Here is a 15,611-nt window from a genome sequence, read left to right on the forward strand (position 1 = left end):
AATAGTAGTCAAGGGTGGAAGTCCCCGTATTGGGGGTTTACTGAATAAGGACTATGTTCATTATGAGCTATAGATGATATTCCAGATAAATCAATTTTTCCATTATGTGTTAGTTTTCCCTGCAGGCAAGAGCTTTAAACGTTATGCTTAATTAAGGAGCATTCCTTAACTCCTGGGGATTTCTGATAGTTCACCTGTTCATTACAGGCATTTTAATCCCTGCTCTGTCAGGTATGGTGCTCTTTCTGGGGGAACTATCCATAAGAAAGCTTTAACAAAACAAAGCTCATTTTTTTTTTCTCAGTGTCTTTTCATTGATTTCCTCAGAATAGAACAGAATCCCAAATCTCCTACGGTATCTGTGGCATTCTCCTTTTGTTTTTAGCTCAGTATTCTGTTTCTGCATTTTCCTTTCCCAGAACTAGTCAGTAAATGACACAGTTGGGAACACTCAACAGTGCATTGCTACAGTAGGAGTTAAAAGAATATACCAGGGAATGACCCTCTTGATCTGTAAGCAGGGAGGGCTGGATAGGATTTGGATGGGGGAAAGATGATTTTAGATAAAGAGAAATAGAGGGGGTAACTGATTAAGCCCAGGTAAGAGGCAGGACCATGTGATGGGGTCATAGGGACAACCTGTGTGTGTGTGTCAATAGGGGAAAGCCAGGGTTCATGGCATGATGAATACTTTTTTGGTCTCTGTCCCTAGTTCCTGACACACAGCTCCTAAAATCATTGTAATTTCCTGAGTGATAGAGATGCTGAGAGCCTCTTTTGTCCTAATATTTGGTCTTAACTCCAGTTCCTGACACAGAGCTCCTAAATCCCTTGGAATTTCCTGGGTTGATAGGAGCATCTTTTGTTTTAATGAGGCACCTCTTGGTGGGTTCCTGGATAGCTTCAGGATGGCAGCTGGCCACCAGAAAGATGAAGCCATGATGAGGAGCTTGGAACTTTAAGTCCCATCCCTTACCCTTCTCCATGGAGGTAAGAGGAGTTGGACATTGAGTTAATAGCCATCATGCCTATGTGAGGAAGCCTTCATAAAAATCCCAAACGACTAGATTTTGAGAGCTTTCTGGTATTCATCCATGTGCCAGGAGGATGGCACACCTGTGACACAGGGATGAAAGCTGCTCTCCTCAGGACCCTTATAATAAACCAGTGAACATGTGTAAAGTGTTCTCTTGAGTTCTGTGAGCCATTATAGGAAATTATCAAATCTGAGGAGGGAGTCATGGGAGCCCCAGTTTGTTACCAAGTTGGACAAAAGCCTGGGTACCCTGAGCATGCAATACTTGTGATGAAGATGAAGGCCAGTCTTGTGGGAATAAGCCCTTAATCTGTGGAGTCTGTGCTAACTCCATGTAGCCAGTGTCAGAACTTAAATTGTGTACAACAATCAGTTGGTGCCCACAGAGATTTGGAGAACTGGCTGTTGGTGTGGAAAACCCACACATTTGGTGTCAGAAGTGTACAAGCAGAAGAAACAGCTTTTTGGGTGGATAATAACTCTGGGAGGGCCCAGAAGGCTAGGCAGCAGAGGAACTGAGAGGAACTGAGAATGAGATAAAGCCTCTATTTCTAGCCTGAGGCACCGTTAGGGAAAGGGGTGGTATCAGCTACCCGGAAAGTACAAGTAGGAAAAAGGGCTGGATTTTTAAATTAAAGGAGATTGGGTATAAAATGATCCTTAGGACAATTGGAAATACAGGCATATGTATTTTCTTGATCTTACTCTGGCAAAGTACAGTCACTGCCTGTGGTGCTTGTCTAGTCCGTGTCTTCTATCTCCCTCTAATTCTCTTCCTGCTCTTAACGATCCATCTCAAATATCACCTAGACTTATTCATTATTTATGTGAAACTGGATATCTGTAGTGTCAGTTCTTTACCTTTTGAACCTTTTTATAACAAGTTAGTTACCTTTATGTTTTCCTAAATGTCATCTGATTTTATATTCACCACTTTTACCCTGGCATCGTTTCCAAGACCTGTTTGGTGGGAAGCGGGGACTAAGTTTACTGATATTAGCAGAATAAGCAATCTGTGAAACCAGTGATCAAGATTCCCCCATCTGAATCCATAATCTTTCTTCCATCTATTGGGCAGTAAGTTCAATACTTAGTATAAGACAAAGCTGCACATTTAATAAACAGTACGTATTTAAATGCAGGGAAATGATTTCAGAGGATATGTATGCACACACTCTCTCTCTCTTAAATTGCTAAGAATGGTCACCCATAATAAGGAAAAGACGGGGTTTATGTAGTGATAGGGGAGATTTCAGTTTTTTCTGTGTTTAAGTTTGGATGAACATATGCATACGTGTTGAAACTTCTAAATGTTAATGAAAAGAAGAAGTGAAATGTTTTTCATTTCTCCAGCATCAGCTAAACATATGTTTCCCAGAACTTACAAAGTTTGTCTCTTCGAAACACTTAAAGATTTTGATAATGGTGTTTCCCTGCTGCCTTACACAGACAGGGACACTGTCATAGCAGTTAAAGGTATGACTTTCCTTTGCTCCCGAACAAAACTGCTCTCTGCAGTGCTGAAGGAATTTTTATCTGAGACTTCCCATATTTTCTGTGGTGGTTCCTCACTGCTGCTTGCCCTCCTCTCTTCATTTGTAATTAAGGTATGCCATTCTCTCGCATGTTAGAGATTATATTAGTATTAAGTGAGAAAAGAAGTGTTCTCAGGAATAAATGGAAAGAGGGTTAGTGCATGCATTTTATGAATTCTCGGCTCTTTTTGCTTTCCTATGAGTTCTGTGCTTGTGGTAGAACTCTTCAGAACCTCTCTGAAAAGAGATAGAATACAGTTGGAAATTGAACTCTTAATAAATCAAGCCCTATTAAAAGATCTTAGTGCAAGTAATTTTTAAAACCATTTGAGTTTTCGTGAATCTGTTCAGTTAATGATTCATCATTAAAAAAAACAATGTTGGCTCAGTTGCTAGGAGCTTTTTTGTCTGTTTTTGGTTTTGAGTCAGCTAGCGAAAGGAAAAAAAAATGAAGTTACTCAGTTGTGGTTTTCACCGAATCTTTTCTCAAAGTAAGGAGCCGGTGTGGTTTCTTCATCACTAGAGCAGCCTCAGCTAATTTTTGCTTTATGTTTTTTGTTTCTCCTAGAAAAATGTGCTGTATACCAATCATGAGACTCTTGAGGATGAAACTCTTTGGTCATTAAGTCAAAAGGCAGAGAAACGCTCTCTGTTGTGTAGTATGCAGATGTATGCCTGTTATTAATGTTCTTTTGAAACATCTGGATGCCCGTTAGCCTAAAATAACTGTATGATAGAGTTAATTACTCTTCAGAATGAAAGGTCTGATTTCAAAGCTGTGTCACCAACCCGTCCTCCAGGTTTGATAGATGATAAACCTTGTCATAGGTGCTATTTCTTCAGTTTCCTCCGGTGAACTAGAAGTTCAGCTTACTCTGTGGGCCAGTCAGAATGTGGTCCTTGATTTTTAGACCCTGTTTCTAATGACACATGTGTAATCACCCAGTTCCTGTTCTAGTTTGGCCAGCCATGGACTCCTGCTTTTCACTGCACGTGTTCACCTCCAGCGTGACACCTGTCAGTGCTGTGTTCAGAGACCCAGTTGGCCTCCTCCTGAACCCCAGTAGTGCGGATGGCAGCACAGGCTACCAGGTAGTGCTGGAGGACTTCAGAAAAGAAAAAAGTCTGGATTTGCTTTTCTCAGTTCCTGGAATAAAACTTGGGGTCCTTCTAGTTTCTATCCTTGTGCCCGCATCCAGTCCCCGCCTGTCCCGACTCACCTTTAGCCTTCTCTTGCCATACTACCCATCCCACAGGAAAGACGGAAAAGTGTGGTTTTAGAAAAAGTAAAAATATCAGACTGCACCTAAGAACCTTGTTTCATTTTGGTTTAAAACATTTTAAGCTTTCCTGGTTTTCGTGTGTGTGTGTATGTGTGTGTATTACCTGTTATTTGGCTTTACTGAACAACTTTGTCTTCGAATTCTTTATTTTTGACACACTGGAGGCATTCAGAAATGCTCTGTTTTCCCCTTTCAAAACTTCGAAGCATAACATGTGGTGACTGTCCTAACTTGGGGTAGTGAGTGTCACATCAAGTATATGTCTGTCACATCTTGGTCCCTCACTCACCCCACTTGTGTTGGTATCTCATAACTGACTGGCTTTGTATACAGTAAAGAGCGACTTCTTTTTTGCCCTCATATTCTTAATATCCAATAGGATGTGGGTAAGAATTTTTAGGTGACAGTATATTTTTAGTAATTACCTTTGGTTTCCAGTCCCATGAGAAGAAAAGCAAGTGTAGCTTTCCCTTAGATGTGGATGAACTCTCTGTTCTGATGCCTGTTTTTGTCTCAAGTATTGGTACAGTATAGAGTATTTTTATGGCTCTACTGGAGAGTTTTTTCCAGACTAACAGTTTAAGTAACCCTGTGTTAATGTGTCTGCCAGCTTCCAGAAGTCAAAACATTTGTGTATCAACTGATTAATTAGAAAGCTGAAAGGAAAACCTGTGTTTTCTTTAGCCCAGCAGTGCCATGTGTGTTGGTTCCAGGGTCCACCTTTGCCCCCACCTTCATCTGCTCCAGGGCTTATCCCCCTGATTCTTCTGCTCCTGCCTCAGTTCACTGGACTCCTTCAGGGGTTCATAGCCTGCCAGAATAGGCTGGTGTGAAAGGTAGTCTATCTAACTGCTGCTCTTCCCTGGCGTGTAGCTGAGCTCTGACTGGGTGTGGCTCGGAAAGAAAATTTTACTTTACAAACAAGAATTCCTGGGTTCTGTCCAAGCAGAAACATGCTTTTTGTTATACATGTACAGTTTCTGACTCATATCATTCCAGGACTTCTGCAGTAAAATAGACATTTTGTTTACAGTATTTCGTACAAGCCAGAGTCCAGTGTCTAGAATATTAGGATTGCTCTCAGATTTGTGAATGTTACTCTTTCAAGCTGTTTTCAGTTTCCCACCAAATGTATTAGTTAAAAACACTAGATAAGGGACAATAGCTTTCCCCCCTCCCTTAAGAAAGCAAGGAAAGTGGTAACTACACTGTGAGCACAGTATAATGTATAGACTTTTCTAGTCTCTCTGGTGTGATATACCTGAAACTAAGGTGTTTTTTCTTTTCTTTTTTTTTTTTTTTAAGATTTTATTTATTTATTTGACAGCGATCACAAGTAGGCAGAGAGGCAGGCAGAGAGAGAGAGATGAGGATACAGGCTCCCCACTGAGCAGAGAGCCCAAAGCGGGGCTCAATCCCAGGACCCCTGGGATCATGACCTGAGCTGAAGGCAGAGGCTTTAACCCACTGAGCTACCCAGGCGCCCCAGTGATTTTCTTTTAAAGAAAGCAAGGGAAATTAAATAACTGAGCAACCACTTCCATGGGCTCTAAAAAAAACAGTGAAAAAAGTGCTTTGTGTGTAATATAAATACTAACTCTTCATAGCAGACTGTTTTTTCTACCTTCATGAATTTATCTTGAGAAGTAATGAAATCAAGTTTTATTAAGTTGTTTAAGCTCCTGTCAATTTAGACTTTTTAAAACCTAAATTTCTTGATCTGCCACCACACGGTAATACTTCCTGTAGCAGTGATAATGGCCAAGATTGAAGCTATGGCCACACGCAGGTACTGTCCTGTGCAGGCTTGATTCGAACCATGAGCGCTATGTCCCTGTTCCTCAGGTAAGCAGGCGCAGGCCACAGCATTTACTGCTTCAGGAGACTCAGCTTGGTTAGGAAGTAAGTGCCCAGGTCTCTGGCCTAGCAAGGTTTCCACTGAGTTATGTGCATGATACACAGTAACAGTTTTATTGGTTTTAAAAACACATTGTGGTGTTTGAGCAAGATTTTTTTTTTTTTTTTGGTCTGGAGTACATTTTAGGACCTGGTACTTCTGCCTCTTTCTAGTTTCTAGCCCTTTGGTAATACACGCAGACACTGCTGGTGAATTGTTTAGAAATTACAGGCATGTCAGAATTTTTAGTGACGATGGCCTTTCTGTCTTAACACCTTAGTCAAGAAATACTCACTTATATACACGTATTTGAGCACCTAATACATACTTGCCATTTTCTGTGTTAGGTACTAAGAATTAAAGCAGTGAACAAGATAAAGTCTGTTCTCATGGTGCTGCTAGCCTTCCAGGTGGGGAACCCAAGACTGTAAACAATATATATAATGTAAAGTCAGTGGTAAAACATTAAATAAGGTAGAGGGGAATAGAGAGTGGAATAGTAAGGTGGTCAGGAAGGGCCTCTTGGAGTGAAGCCAGTTTTAATAGAGGCCTGAAGAAAATAAGAAAGCAAGCTCTGTAGCAACAGATAGCGGCTAGATCCTTTTCTTTTTCTTTGTTTACAATTCCTTCCTTCCTTCCTTCCTTCCAAAGATTTTATTTTTTTATTTGACACAAAGGGGGAGGGAGCTAGCACAAGCAAGGGGAGCGGTAGGCAGAGGGAGAAGCAGGCTGCCTCCTGAGCAAGGAGCCTGAAGTGGGGCTCCATCCCAGGACCCTGAGATCACGATCCAAGCCAAAGGCAGCCACTTAATCGACTGAGCCACCCAGGTGCCCCCACCACTAGATCTTCTTTTAAAAATTGTTATATCTCATCTAAAATTCACTAACATAAATTTGTTCCCAGATAATCTGAGAACCCATTATATGTAAGATCTCTTCTTACAGCTCACTTTTCTAAATGTAATCATTTTATTTTTCTAATAAGCCAGAGAAATGTGTTCGGGTTTAGAATTTGCCCTTTTGATAGCATATACAACAGATAAAATTCTCTTAAGCTGTATCATTTGTGTTTAGATGGATATTTTCTGAAATACATAAGAAGCCAGCTTTTAAAAGTGATTAGGGAAGTTTTCTCAAACTGCTAGTTTATGAAATATTGTATATTTCTATCTAAAAAGCTTTTATTCCCAAAATTCTTCTTTAAGAGATTATCCCTGAGGTCCCCCATTACTATATCTCTCAGTGGAAGTTGTACCCAGCTTCATTCAGATCCTTCGTCGCTCAAAAACACAGTGCTCATGAGCCCCAAGTAGCATGCAAACATCAACCTCACTCTGGCCTTCTTCCTTGGGGTTGAGAAACAGTGATCAACAGAGGATGAAAGGTGGCTTCATGCTACACATCTCAGGAGCGTGAGTGACCAGGATCCCCAAAACCAAAGTAGTGGGCATACTCCGTCTCCGTGTCCCTTCTACCAAACACCTGATCACTCCCAAGTACAGGGACATGAAGACACAGTTCCCTGTCGCTTGGCCTCCTCCCATCCTTGCAGAAAGAGCAGAGGGAATTGCTGAGAAAGGTCTGTCAGCTTCTTATCTCTTGGATGACAAGCTAGCAGTGAGTGAAACGAGGAAGAGGTAAGGATCTCCTACCCTTGTCTGAAGCCAGAACTAGACAACCTGATCTAAGTTGAATCTGTTGGATCTGTTGACTATCCATTTGCTTATATTTATCTGCTCTCAGAAAGAAAACATTTTTTAACTCCTTGCCACCAAATCACCTAAGCCAAATAGTAAAAGAATAAATGACTTTGCTGAATTAGTTGCCTTCTTAAGAGCATTGGAAACAATGATTTGTAGGTAGTTTTTGTCTTGTGAAGTCCCACTGCGCTGTAAGCCCCTCAAGGACAGGACTGTGGCTCATCTGTTCATCTCCGGGAGCACTGCTTGATGCTCTTACCACTCCTACCAGAATGCAAACACTGTATTCCCTCGCCAGTCTTACTCCCTTAACTATCAGAATACTTAAAAATCCAGTTTCATACTCATCTGTAGCCCTTGCTAGGTGTCTCATTAGCAGGTTTTCCTTGACTTTGTATCACAAGCTACTCTAAGTGTTCTTGGAAGTAACCAGGGAATGAAATGGAGGAAGTGTGGACATTTTTCAGCTTCTGGCACTTCTTTTCACCAGCCAAAGGACGTTCTGAATCCATCCCCTTCTTTCTTGCCCCACAGGGATTCGTTATAGCATGGATGTGAGTGTGGATGAGGTGAAAGCTCTGGCCTCGCTGATGACCTACAAGTGTGCGGTGGTCGGTAAGTGATCCCCTTTGCTGCTGCTGGATAACGCTTTGCTGAAATGCATCTACACACCAGGTTACTTTTAGGGGGTTATTTAAGTTGCACCATTTAATGCTTATATCATTTTTCAGTTAGTCTTAATTAAGATGTAGTCTCTTTTTTTTTAATGGAAAGCTTTTTATAGAAACAAATTGAATTTTCTGTAAGTGTAGATCTTTTTTAAAAATCCCTTTCCATGCTCAGTAAATAAGACCAAATCATGGTAGAAGGAAAATAAATTTTTTCTTTTAGAAGTAGTAAATAAAGCACAGTGAATAAAAAGGCATCATAACTTGCCCAGCCTTATCATTTCTGTTCCACTAGAATTTTAGTTCAAATACATTTTAAGAGATCAGTGTGGGTTTAGATCTTGAATTTTCTAAAGTTCAAGCTTGAAGTGTCATATTTGAATTATTGTAATACTGCATAGTGCTTTCTGCCTCTTGACTTTTTTTTTGTCCTTTGTATGGAATAGCAACTTGCAGCCTTCTCTTTCAGATGTGCCATTTGGGGGTGCCAAGGCTGGTGTTAAGATCAATCCCAAGAACTATACTGTAAGTGTCAAAATGATACTTGTCCACATGGACACTCACAAAGGATTTGAAATTACAGGGTTTCTGTGTGTCCCCCATACCATTGAGATTAATGACCCCTGTTGCTTTTTAAAGGAATGGAAAAACAAGTAAATAATTAACTCATTGAGTGTGGTGCCATGTAAAGGTCACCTGCTTAACATCAATGTCCTCTTTCATTTTTACACTTGGTTAAAAGGTAATTAATACCTTCATATTCTTAGGCATTTATATCCATGTCATATATTCTACAGTATAAATATAATATGCTCTGTGTACATTTAACATGTTGCTATGATCTGTGGGTGTTTTGGGGAGGGGGTGTTTTGTTTTAATTTTATTTATTTAAGAGAGAGATTGAGAGAAGGAACGAGGGCAGGGGCATATTCCCTGCTGAGCAGGGAGCCTGACATGAGATCCATCTCGGGACCCGGGGATCATGACCTGAGCCAAAGCCACTTAACCAACTTGAGCCCCCCAGGCCTCCTGATCTGAGATGTTTATATTGGGATCTCAAGGTCTAGTGACAGATGCCTTAATTTAGTAAAAATCTTACCATTTTTCCTATCAATTCCCAAATTAATTTAAGCTGGCTGTTATATACCATTGGGATTGCTTGTAGGGTGCTGTATTAATACAAAAAGAACAGAAACTGGGATTTGAGCCCCAGTTCTACTATCTGATATTTGTATAACCTAATTTCTGATCTGTCATTTTCTTTTCTTTGAAATGGAGATGCCAGCTTTATGAGTTAGAAGGATTACTACACAAGATGTATGAAAATGTCCTGGGATGCCTGGGTGGCTCAGTGGGTTAAGCCACTGCCTTAGGCTCAGGTGGTGATCCCAGGGTCCTAGGATTCAGTCCCGCATTGGGTTCCTTGCTCAGTAGAGAAGCTGCTTCTCTCTGCCTCTTCCTGCCTCTCTGCCTGCTTGTGCTTTTTCTCTCTCTGACAAATAAATAAATAAAATCTTTTAAAAAATGAGATACATGAAAATGTTCTATAAACAGAAAATATGATGCAACTATTACGTATCTCCACTAGTGGTTTTCTGTGAGAAACATTTGTTTCATTGTTGTTTTCGTTTTCATTTTTTCCTTTATAGGATAATGAGTTGGAAAAGATCACAAGGAGGTTTACCATGGAGCTGGCGAAGAAGGGCTTTATTGGTATGTGTTACCTTGTAGGCACATCTAACTCCTACAAGGAACATCTAACTCCTGTGTTTGTATGTACCTGGGTAGAACTGCCCCTTTTTTTTTGAGAAATGGGGCTCTGTGATAACTGTGGTGGGCGCACACAGGTCTGGTTTTGATGCATCTCTACAAGGCAAGTTCAGGTTCTTGGTACGCAGTGTGGACACCAGGGGGCCGCTGCTACCTTGGCTGCCTGTACAGTCACTGTTGGGATGACCAGAAAGATTTAGGAACTAAGTAATGCCTGTATAATAAACATTTTCTAATGTGTAAGAAGCACTTTTATGATCGTAATCCTGTTGTGAAAGCAGTGAGAAATCGGATACCTTTGGGGATTGGGAGCCAAAAGCTGAAAGCCGGCTGCCCCTTCAGAGAGTGAGCAGAGGCTAGGAGGTGAGGGGCTCCCACAGTGGCTCACTCTGCCGGCACTGGCTTGTTTAGAGGGTTCCCCGGGACTCCTGATGCTTGTCACCAGGCCCTTTGGCCAAAGACTAGATTTCTGACGGTGCTGATCTTCTTTGGCTTGCTGTTTTTGTATCATACTGTCATCTGTGTCCTGTGGTTTTTGTGTGGGATGGCGATATTCTTTGCTATGATGTATGACTATTCATCATTTACTCTTTAATTTTTCAAGCAAATTAAGTCTGTATTTCTTCTGTTGTGCTAGAAGAATCCTAATTTGTTTTAATAACATAAAAGTATTTAACAGAATGTTTGCCCTTGTAACAAAAACTGACTAATAAGAAGGAAAATCTGCTTTTTCTGTTTTGCTGCCCCTGTGTTTTCTTTCCAAGAATGCCCCTTTCTCAGCACTGCTGTGAACTTGTCCTGTCACTGAGCTGGGGAAACACAGGGGGAGGTAACTACCTTCCTTACGGAAATGCCTCCTGCTTCCCAGATTTGGTGAACTACTGTCATGTTCAGCCTTTTGACAGCCTTCATAATTTTTGTATTGTATTTCGTCTTAGCTTAAATGCAATGTCTTTCGTAGTCTTAAGTGGTTGCAGACTTTATTTGTTAGTATTTACTGCCCATATATAGACGATAAGCAGCTTCATTTTCTCTGTATTGACAAATACTTTAGGATTCCCAAGGTTAAAAGTGATTGATCAAAACAATGAAAGCTTAAATCCTGCAATTTGACTTCTTTTCTGAAGCAAAAAAAGCCTCATTGACTCACAATGCCGCTAACCTGATGGCTGGGCTCAGGAGGCTTTTTAGCATTGGGGGGAAGGGGGAAGAATTGTCTCTCTCCCTCCAGGGCACAGAACTGGTCCTAACAAACCTCTGGAACTGAGGTCTTTGCTTCCTTATTTTGGGACTTCTCTGTCCATGGAGTTTGAGTGTGCATTCCACCTGGCTCTGAGTCCTAGCCCTGTCCCGTCAGCTGGACAGTTGATAGGGAATGCAATGGGTTTGCAGACCCGTCAGAGGACTGTTCCAGTCCCTGAACACTGAGGGCCCTTCCAGTTGTTTCCCGCTCCTTCCATTACCTTCAGTGATGGTCTGTAGTTCAGCTCACACATCCTACACGACTTGTTACATTTACTCATAAGTACTTTTTTTATGCTATTTTAAGGGATAGCGGTCTACAATATTCTTTTTTGTGAGGCCCTTAACATCAGAATACTGGCCTCAGAGAATGAGTTAGCAAGTGTTCTTTCCACTTGTATCTTTTTTTTTTCTTTTTAGGTTTGTTAAAGTTTAGTGTTAATTCTATAGCATGAGTTTAGATACCACCTGTGTACGCTGTGAAGGTCCCTCACATTAACCAGTGTGTCCATCTTTCTAGCCCCACCCACATCTCAGTGCACCAGAACTGGCCTTTAGCTCCGCCCTGTGCTCACTTTCTGTTAAAGCAGCTGTGCTCTTTGCCGGTTTTTTATCTTTTTGTATACTGTTGTGGGATTGAAGGATGGCATTTTAGTTTTCCTGAGGTTAGGTAACCTGTTACAAAGTATGGACTTTCAGACCTGTTCTCTGCAAGGTATTTGAGAATTTGTCTGTAATTCAGGATTTACTTAGAATCTGAGCATCCCTGGATTTTGTGTGGAGTAGAAAACTCAAAAGCCTAATATTTCGGCTTTTGGTAGGAAGAGCTGTCTCACCTTAGGCTGTCTAGATGAATCGAGGTTTTTAAGAAGCAGTTTATTGTGGTACATTTCCAGGTTACAGACTGTAACTTGCCCCTTGCCAGTAGGCCTTCTCCAGTTGGAATTGGGATTTGTCCCAACAAGCTTTGTTTTGTTTTGTTTAATTTTATTTTACTTTTTAAGATTTTATTTATTTGTTTGACAGAGATCACACGTAGGCAGAGAGGCAGAGAGAGGGGAAAGCAGGCTCCCCACTGAGCAGAGAGCCTGACCCTGAGATCCTGACCCAAGCCAAGGCAGAGGCTCAACCCATTGAGCGACCCAGGCGTCCTGCAACAGCTTATTTGTCACTTGATATTGATAAAAAGAAAAAAAAGAAAACTTTTGTAGATGCCTCTAGAAGGATTCAGAAGCAATTTCATTTATACCTTGGAAGAAAAGCAGTATGATCAAATAAATCTTTATGAACATCCTTGAAGTCTGTTGCTCTCAGAGAATGGACACTGAACAAATGGAAATAGTAGAGCCCTTTTGTCAAAGGGGGAGGCCAGGGTGGAGCACTACCTCTTCCAGGTAGAGTTATATGGGGGGAGAGTAGTTTGAGGAAGTTAGATTTCATGAGATTTAGAAGCTGCCTAAGGGGAAGTGTGCTCGGGTGCAGGAGAATGACAGATTGGCTGGGGGCAGGACAGGAGGGTGAAAAGCAAGCTGACCATTTCCAAGTTATTGTAGACAGGTTATGTATCCATTGCATCACAGTGGGCAGTGTAAGAAAATACTAAAACATACCTTCCTCTGGGTGCCTGGGTAGCTCCATTGGTTAAGCTTCTGTTGGTTAAGCTTCTGCCAGCAGCTGTTGGCATGGTCCCTCTCCGTGTTGAGTCTGCTTCTCCCTCTGCTTGTGCTCTTTTTCTTATGCTTGGTCTCTATCTGTCAAATAAGTAAAATCTTTTTAAAAATAAAATAAAATGTACCTTGTTCAGTTGGTTAAAAAGTGAAAAATACAGAACTCGAGTGCAGGCCTTAGAACTTTCTTTGGAAGACTTCATAGCTGAACCATTTTTCAAATTGTATTTTCTGTTTATAAAGGTAATGAGTTTGTATTAGACAACTAAAACAATTATAGAAAGTTATAAGCAAGGCTGGTAATGGAAACATAGTGAGCAAGTGTGAGGTAAGCTAAGCGTATCCTTCCAAACCTGTGCCGGCCATACTGTATATACACATGGAAACAGATGCATAGATACTGTACAGAGATGTAGCTAGAGAGAAAGAAAGAATGTTACATAAATGGGAACACATTCTACATACTATACAAAAGCTGCTTTTTTTCCCCTCACACAATGTGTTTTGGTGAGGGTTGCAAGCTTTTTAATGGGTGCGTAATATTTCTTTATGTTGATACAGCATGTTTTATTTAATTGACCCACCAAGTAACAAAGGTGTTTTGCTTTTTACTGTTCTGATGGGGGTATTTCTGTGTATTTCTTGACAGATGAGAGGGGGCATAACCTCACACATTTTTACCTGAGATCTCAGGCTGGCTGTCAGTGTTAGTGCTGTCCCTGGCATTTGTTGTTGGACTAATTTCTCTTATCCTCAACCTTTCTAATTTGCTATGATCTGAGGAATTCAGAGCCGAGGGCTGGAATATATGTACATAGAGTAAGCTTTGATGAACAGGTCAAAACACGAGTGAAAGTATTATGGGGCTTACCATAATTGCTTCAGCAGTGTGTGTGTTTTCTTTTTCTCCCTGGCGGGGAGGGCTTGCACCCCCAATTAAGTAGAATGTCTCTGTGCTGTCTCATAACAGACACTCCCTAACCACAGCAGTCATCCTTGTATAGGGCAAGATGGTACTGTTCTCTCTAATTGCAGTTCACTGAGCTGAGGTCAAGGGGAGTACACTGATCTGCTTACTCTCACGTAGTCCAAAGTCCAGCAGAGTGGCTTATGTGTCTCACGCAGAGCTAACTTCCAAAGAGAGCAAGGAAACACCAGATGGAGAAATTGCCATGTAACATTGCATGTGTATAAGTTTTGTAGTGAGATGTTTAATGAGTATTTCTATGGCTTCAAGTAGTTACCCAGATGAAACCTCAAGTTTTCTAACCATGGTAGCCTTGTTATGGTAGAAAATTACAAGGATCGGTGTGTTTGAGATGAGTGGACCTTAAAAGCTGGTACAGTGCCTTTTCCTTGTGCCCCCAGGTCCTGGCATTGATGTGCCTGCCCCAGACATGAGCACGGGTGAGCGGGAGATGTCCTGGATTGCGGACACCTACGCCAGCACCATAGGGCACTATGTGAGTACCCTGAGGGCCCCACTGGCTATCTGTAAGAAGTAACAAGCTGATGGTGTGTGGATGGAGAGAATTCACTGGGCTTTTCTCCCCTTCAGTTGTATCTTGATTTGGATATTCTTTTACTTCTAGCTCTCTTGCCATAAACCATAAATGTAGTGAACATGGACTGGGCTTTCATTTACATGCTGCCCTGTCCTGAAAGCTGGGGATGGGACCTCAGAAACAATCACCTACTAGGCAGGGCAGGACATGGTATAAGACGCTAGAAGGGAAATAAGCATTCATTTCTGATTTCCCTCAGAGCTTTCATTTAAAGAGGAATTTGGACACATAAACCCATAGAAGGTCAGGAGATGGGATAATACAAGGATGCGTTTACTTCTCTGAAAGAAGGCTTCCTGGATGAGGTATCCGGGCTAGACCTGGAAAATGGGTAGGATTTAAACACGGACATTGTTGGGGGGAGCATCGGGGGTAGGAAGAGAAACAGTAGAGCTCAGGTTATCTGGAGATGAGGCTTATTTTGAAGCATAATAGAAGAGTGAAGAAGTAATTGAACCAAGACAAAAATACTCAAGCCCTAGTTTTTTGTTTTGTTGGCTAGTCAGAGGGGAGGCTCTGGGGCTGACTCTTTTTAAGGGAGACTGAGCTGGTGGTGTTAGGCTGCACTGGAGCCCAGGGGCTGTGGGGGCTGGGGAGAAGCGCAGGTGTACGATAGACCCCGCCCTGAAGTGGGGGCCTGTTACCAAGGAAGAGAACCAGGAGGACTTGAGTCTGGAGGACTGAGCAGAAGTGGTGCTGCTAATACAGAACACAAGAAGGAAAGCTACTTTGCGTTCTTGAAACGTATGGAACCTTGAAAACCATGCAAGGAGCAGGAAGAGAAAGGGAACTGAAAAGTTTTCCCTGAAAACTTAAAAATATATACATGCCAAACAAGCAAAGTATTCAGTGCATTTGGAATAAATGGGAGCAGAGGGATTTCTGATGCTGGGACAAGGCGTCACAGGGCCTGGCCAGGCCTTCCCAGGTAGATCAGAAAAGGCCTCCGTGAAGGAGTAAGCTTCCGGTCTGCACTCGGAATGACAAATAGGATCCACTGGAGAAGGGGTGGGGGTGCGAATGTTGGAGGCAGAAGAAACCACTGGTTTAAATTCTGGAGTTCAGAAGAGGTGAACTTGAGATTGAGGGAAGACTGTGATAGCCAGCGTGGAAAGCGGGAGAGTAGAGCCTAAGAGGCCAGTTGGGGAGTGTCGGACCACATCATCACTTCTGAGTGACAGCAAAGACTTTGGTCTTTGTCCTGAAAACAGAGGGAAGCTGGTAGGGTGCTAACTAAAAGCAGGCAGG

General features: G+C 41.8%; 1 protein-coding gene across 1 annotated transcript in view; it reads left to right on the plus strand.

Moving 5' to 3' along the window:
- GLUD1 (glutamate dehydrogenase 1) overlaps positions 1-15,611 on the plus strand; it is a 37,113-nt gene that overhangs the window by 6,968 nt on the left and 14,534 nt on the right. The window contains exons 2-5 of the mRNA XM_004765799.2: positions 7,986-8,066; positions 8,589-8,644; positions 9,769-9,832; positions 14,167-14,261. Of these exons, the coding sequence (XP_004765856.2) occupies positions 7,986-8,066; positions 8,589-8,644; positions 9,769-9,832; positions 14,167-14,261 (296 nt within the window). The remainder of the gene's footprint in view (positions 1-7,985; positions 8,067-8,588; positions 8,645-9,768; positions 9,833-14,166; positions 14,262-15,611) is intronic.

The sequence above is a fragment of the Mustela putorius genome, unplaced genomic scaffold (genome assembly GCF_011764305.1).
Source record: "Mustela putorius furo isolate JIRA1106 unplaced genomic scaffold, ASM1176430v1.1 tig00003909_pilon_pilon_pilon, whole genome shotgun sequence".
Lineage (NCBI taxonomy): Eukaryota > Metazoa > Chordata > Mammalia > Carnivora > Mustelidae > Mustela > Mustela putorius.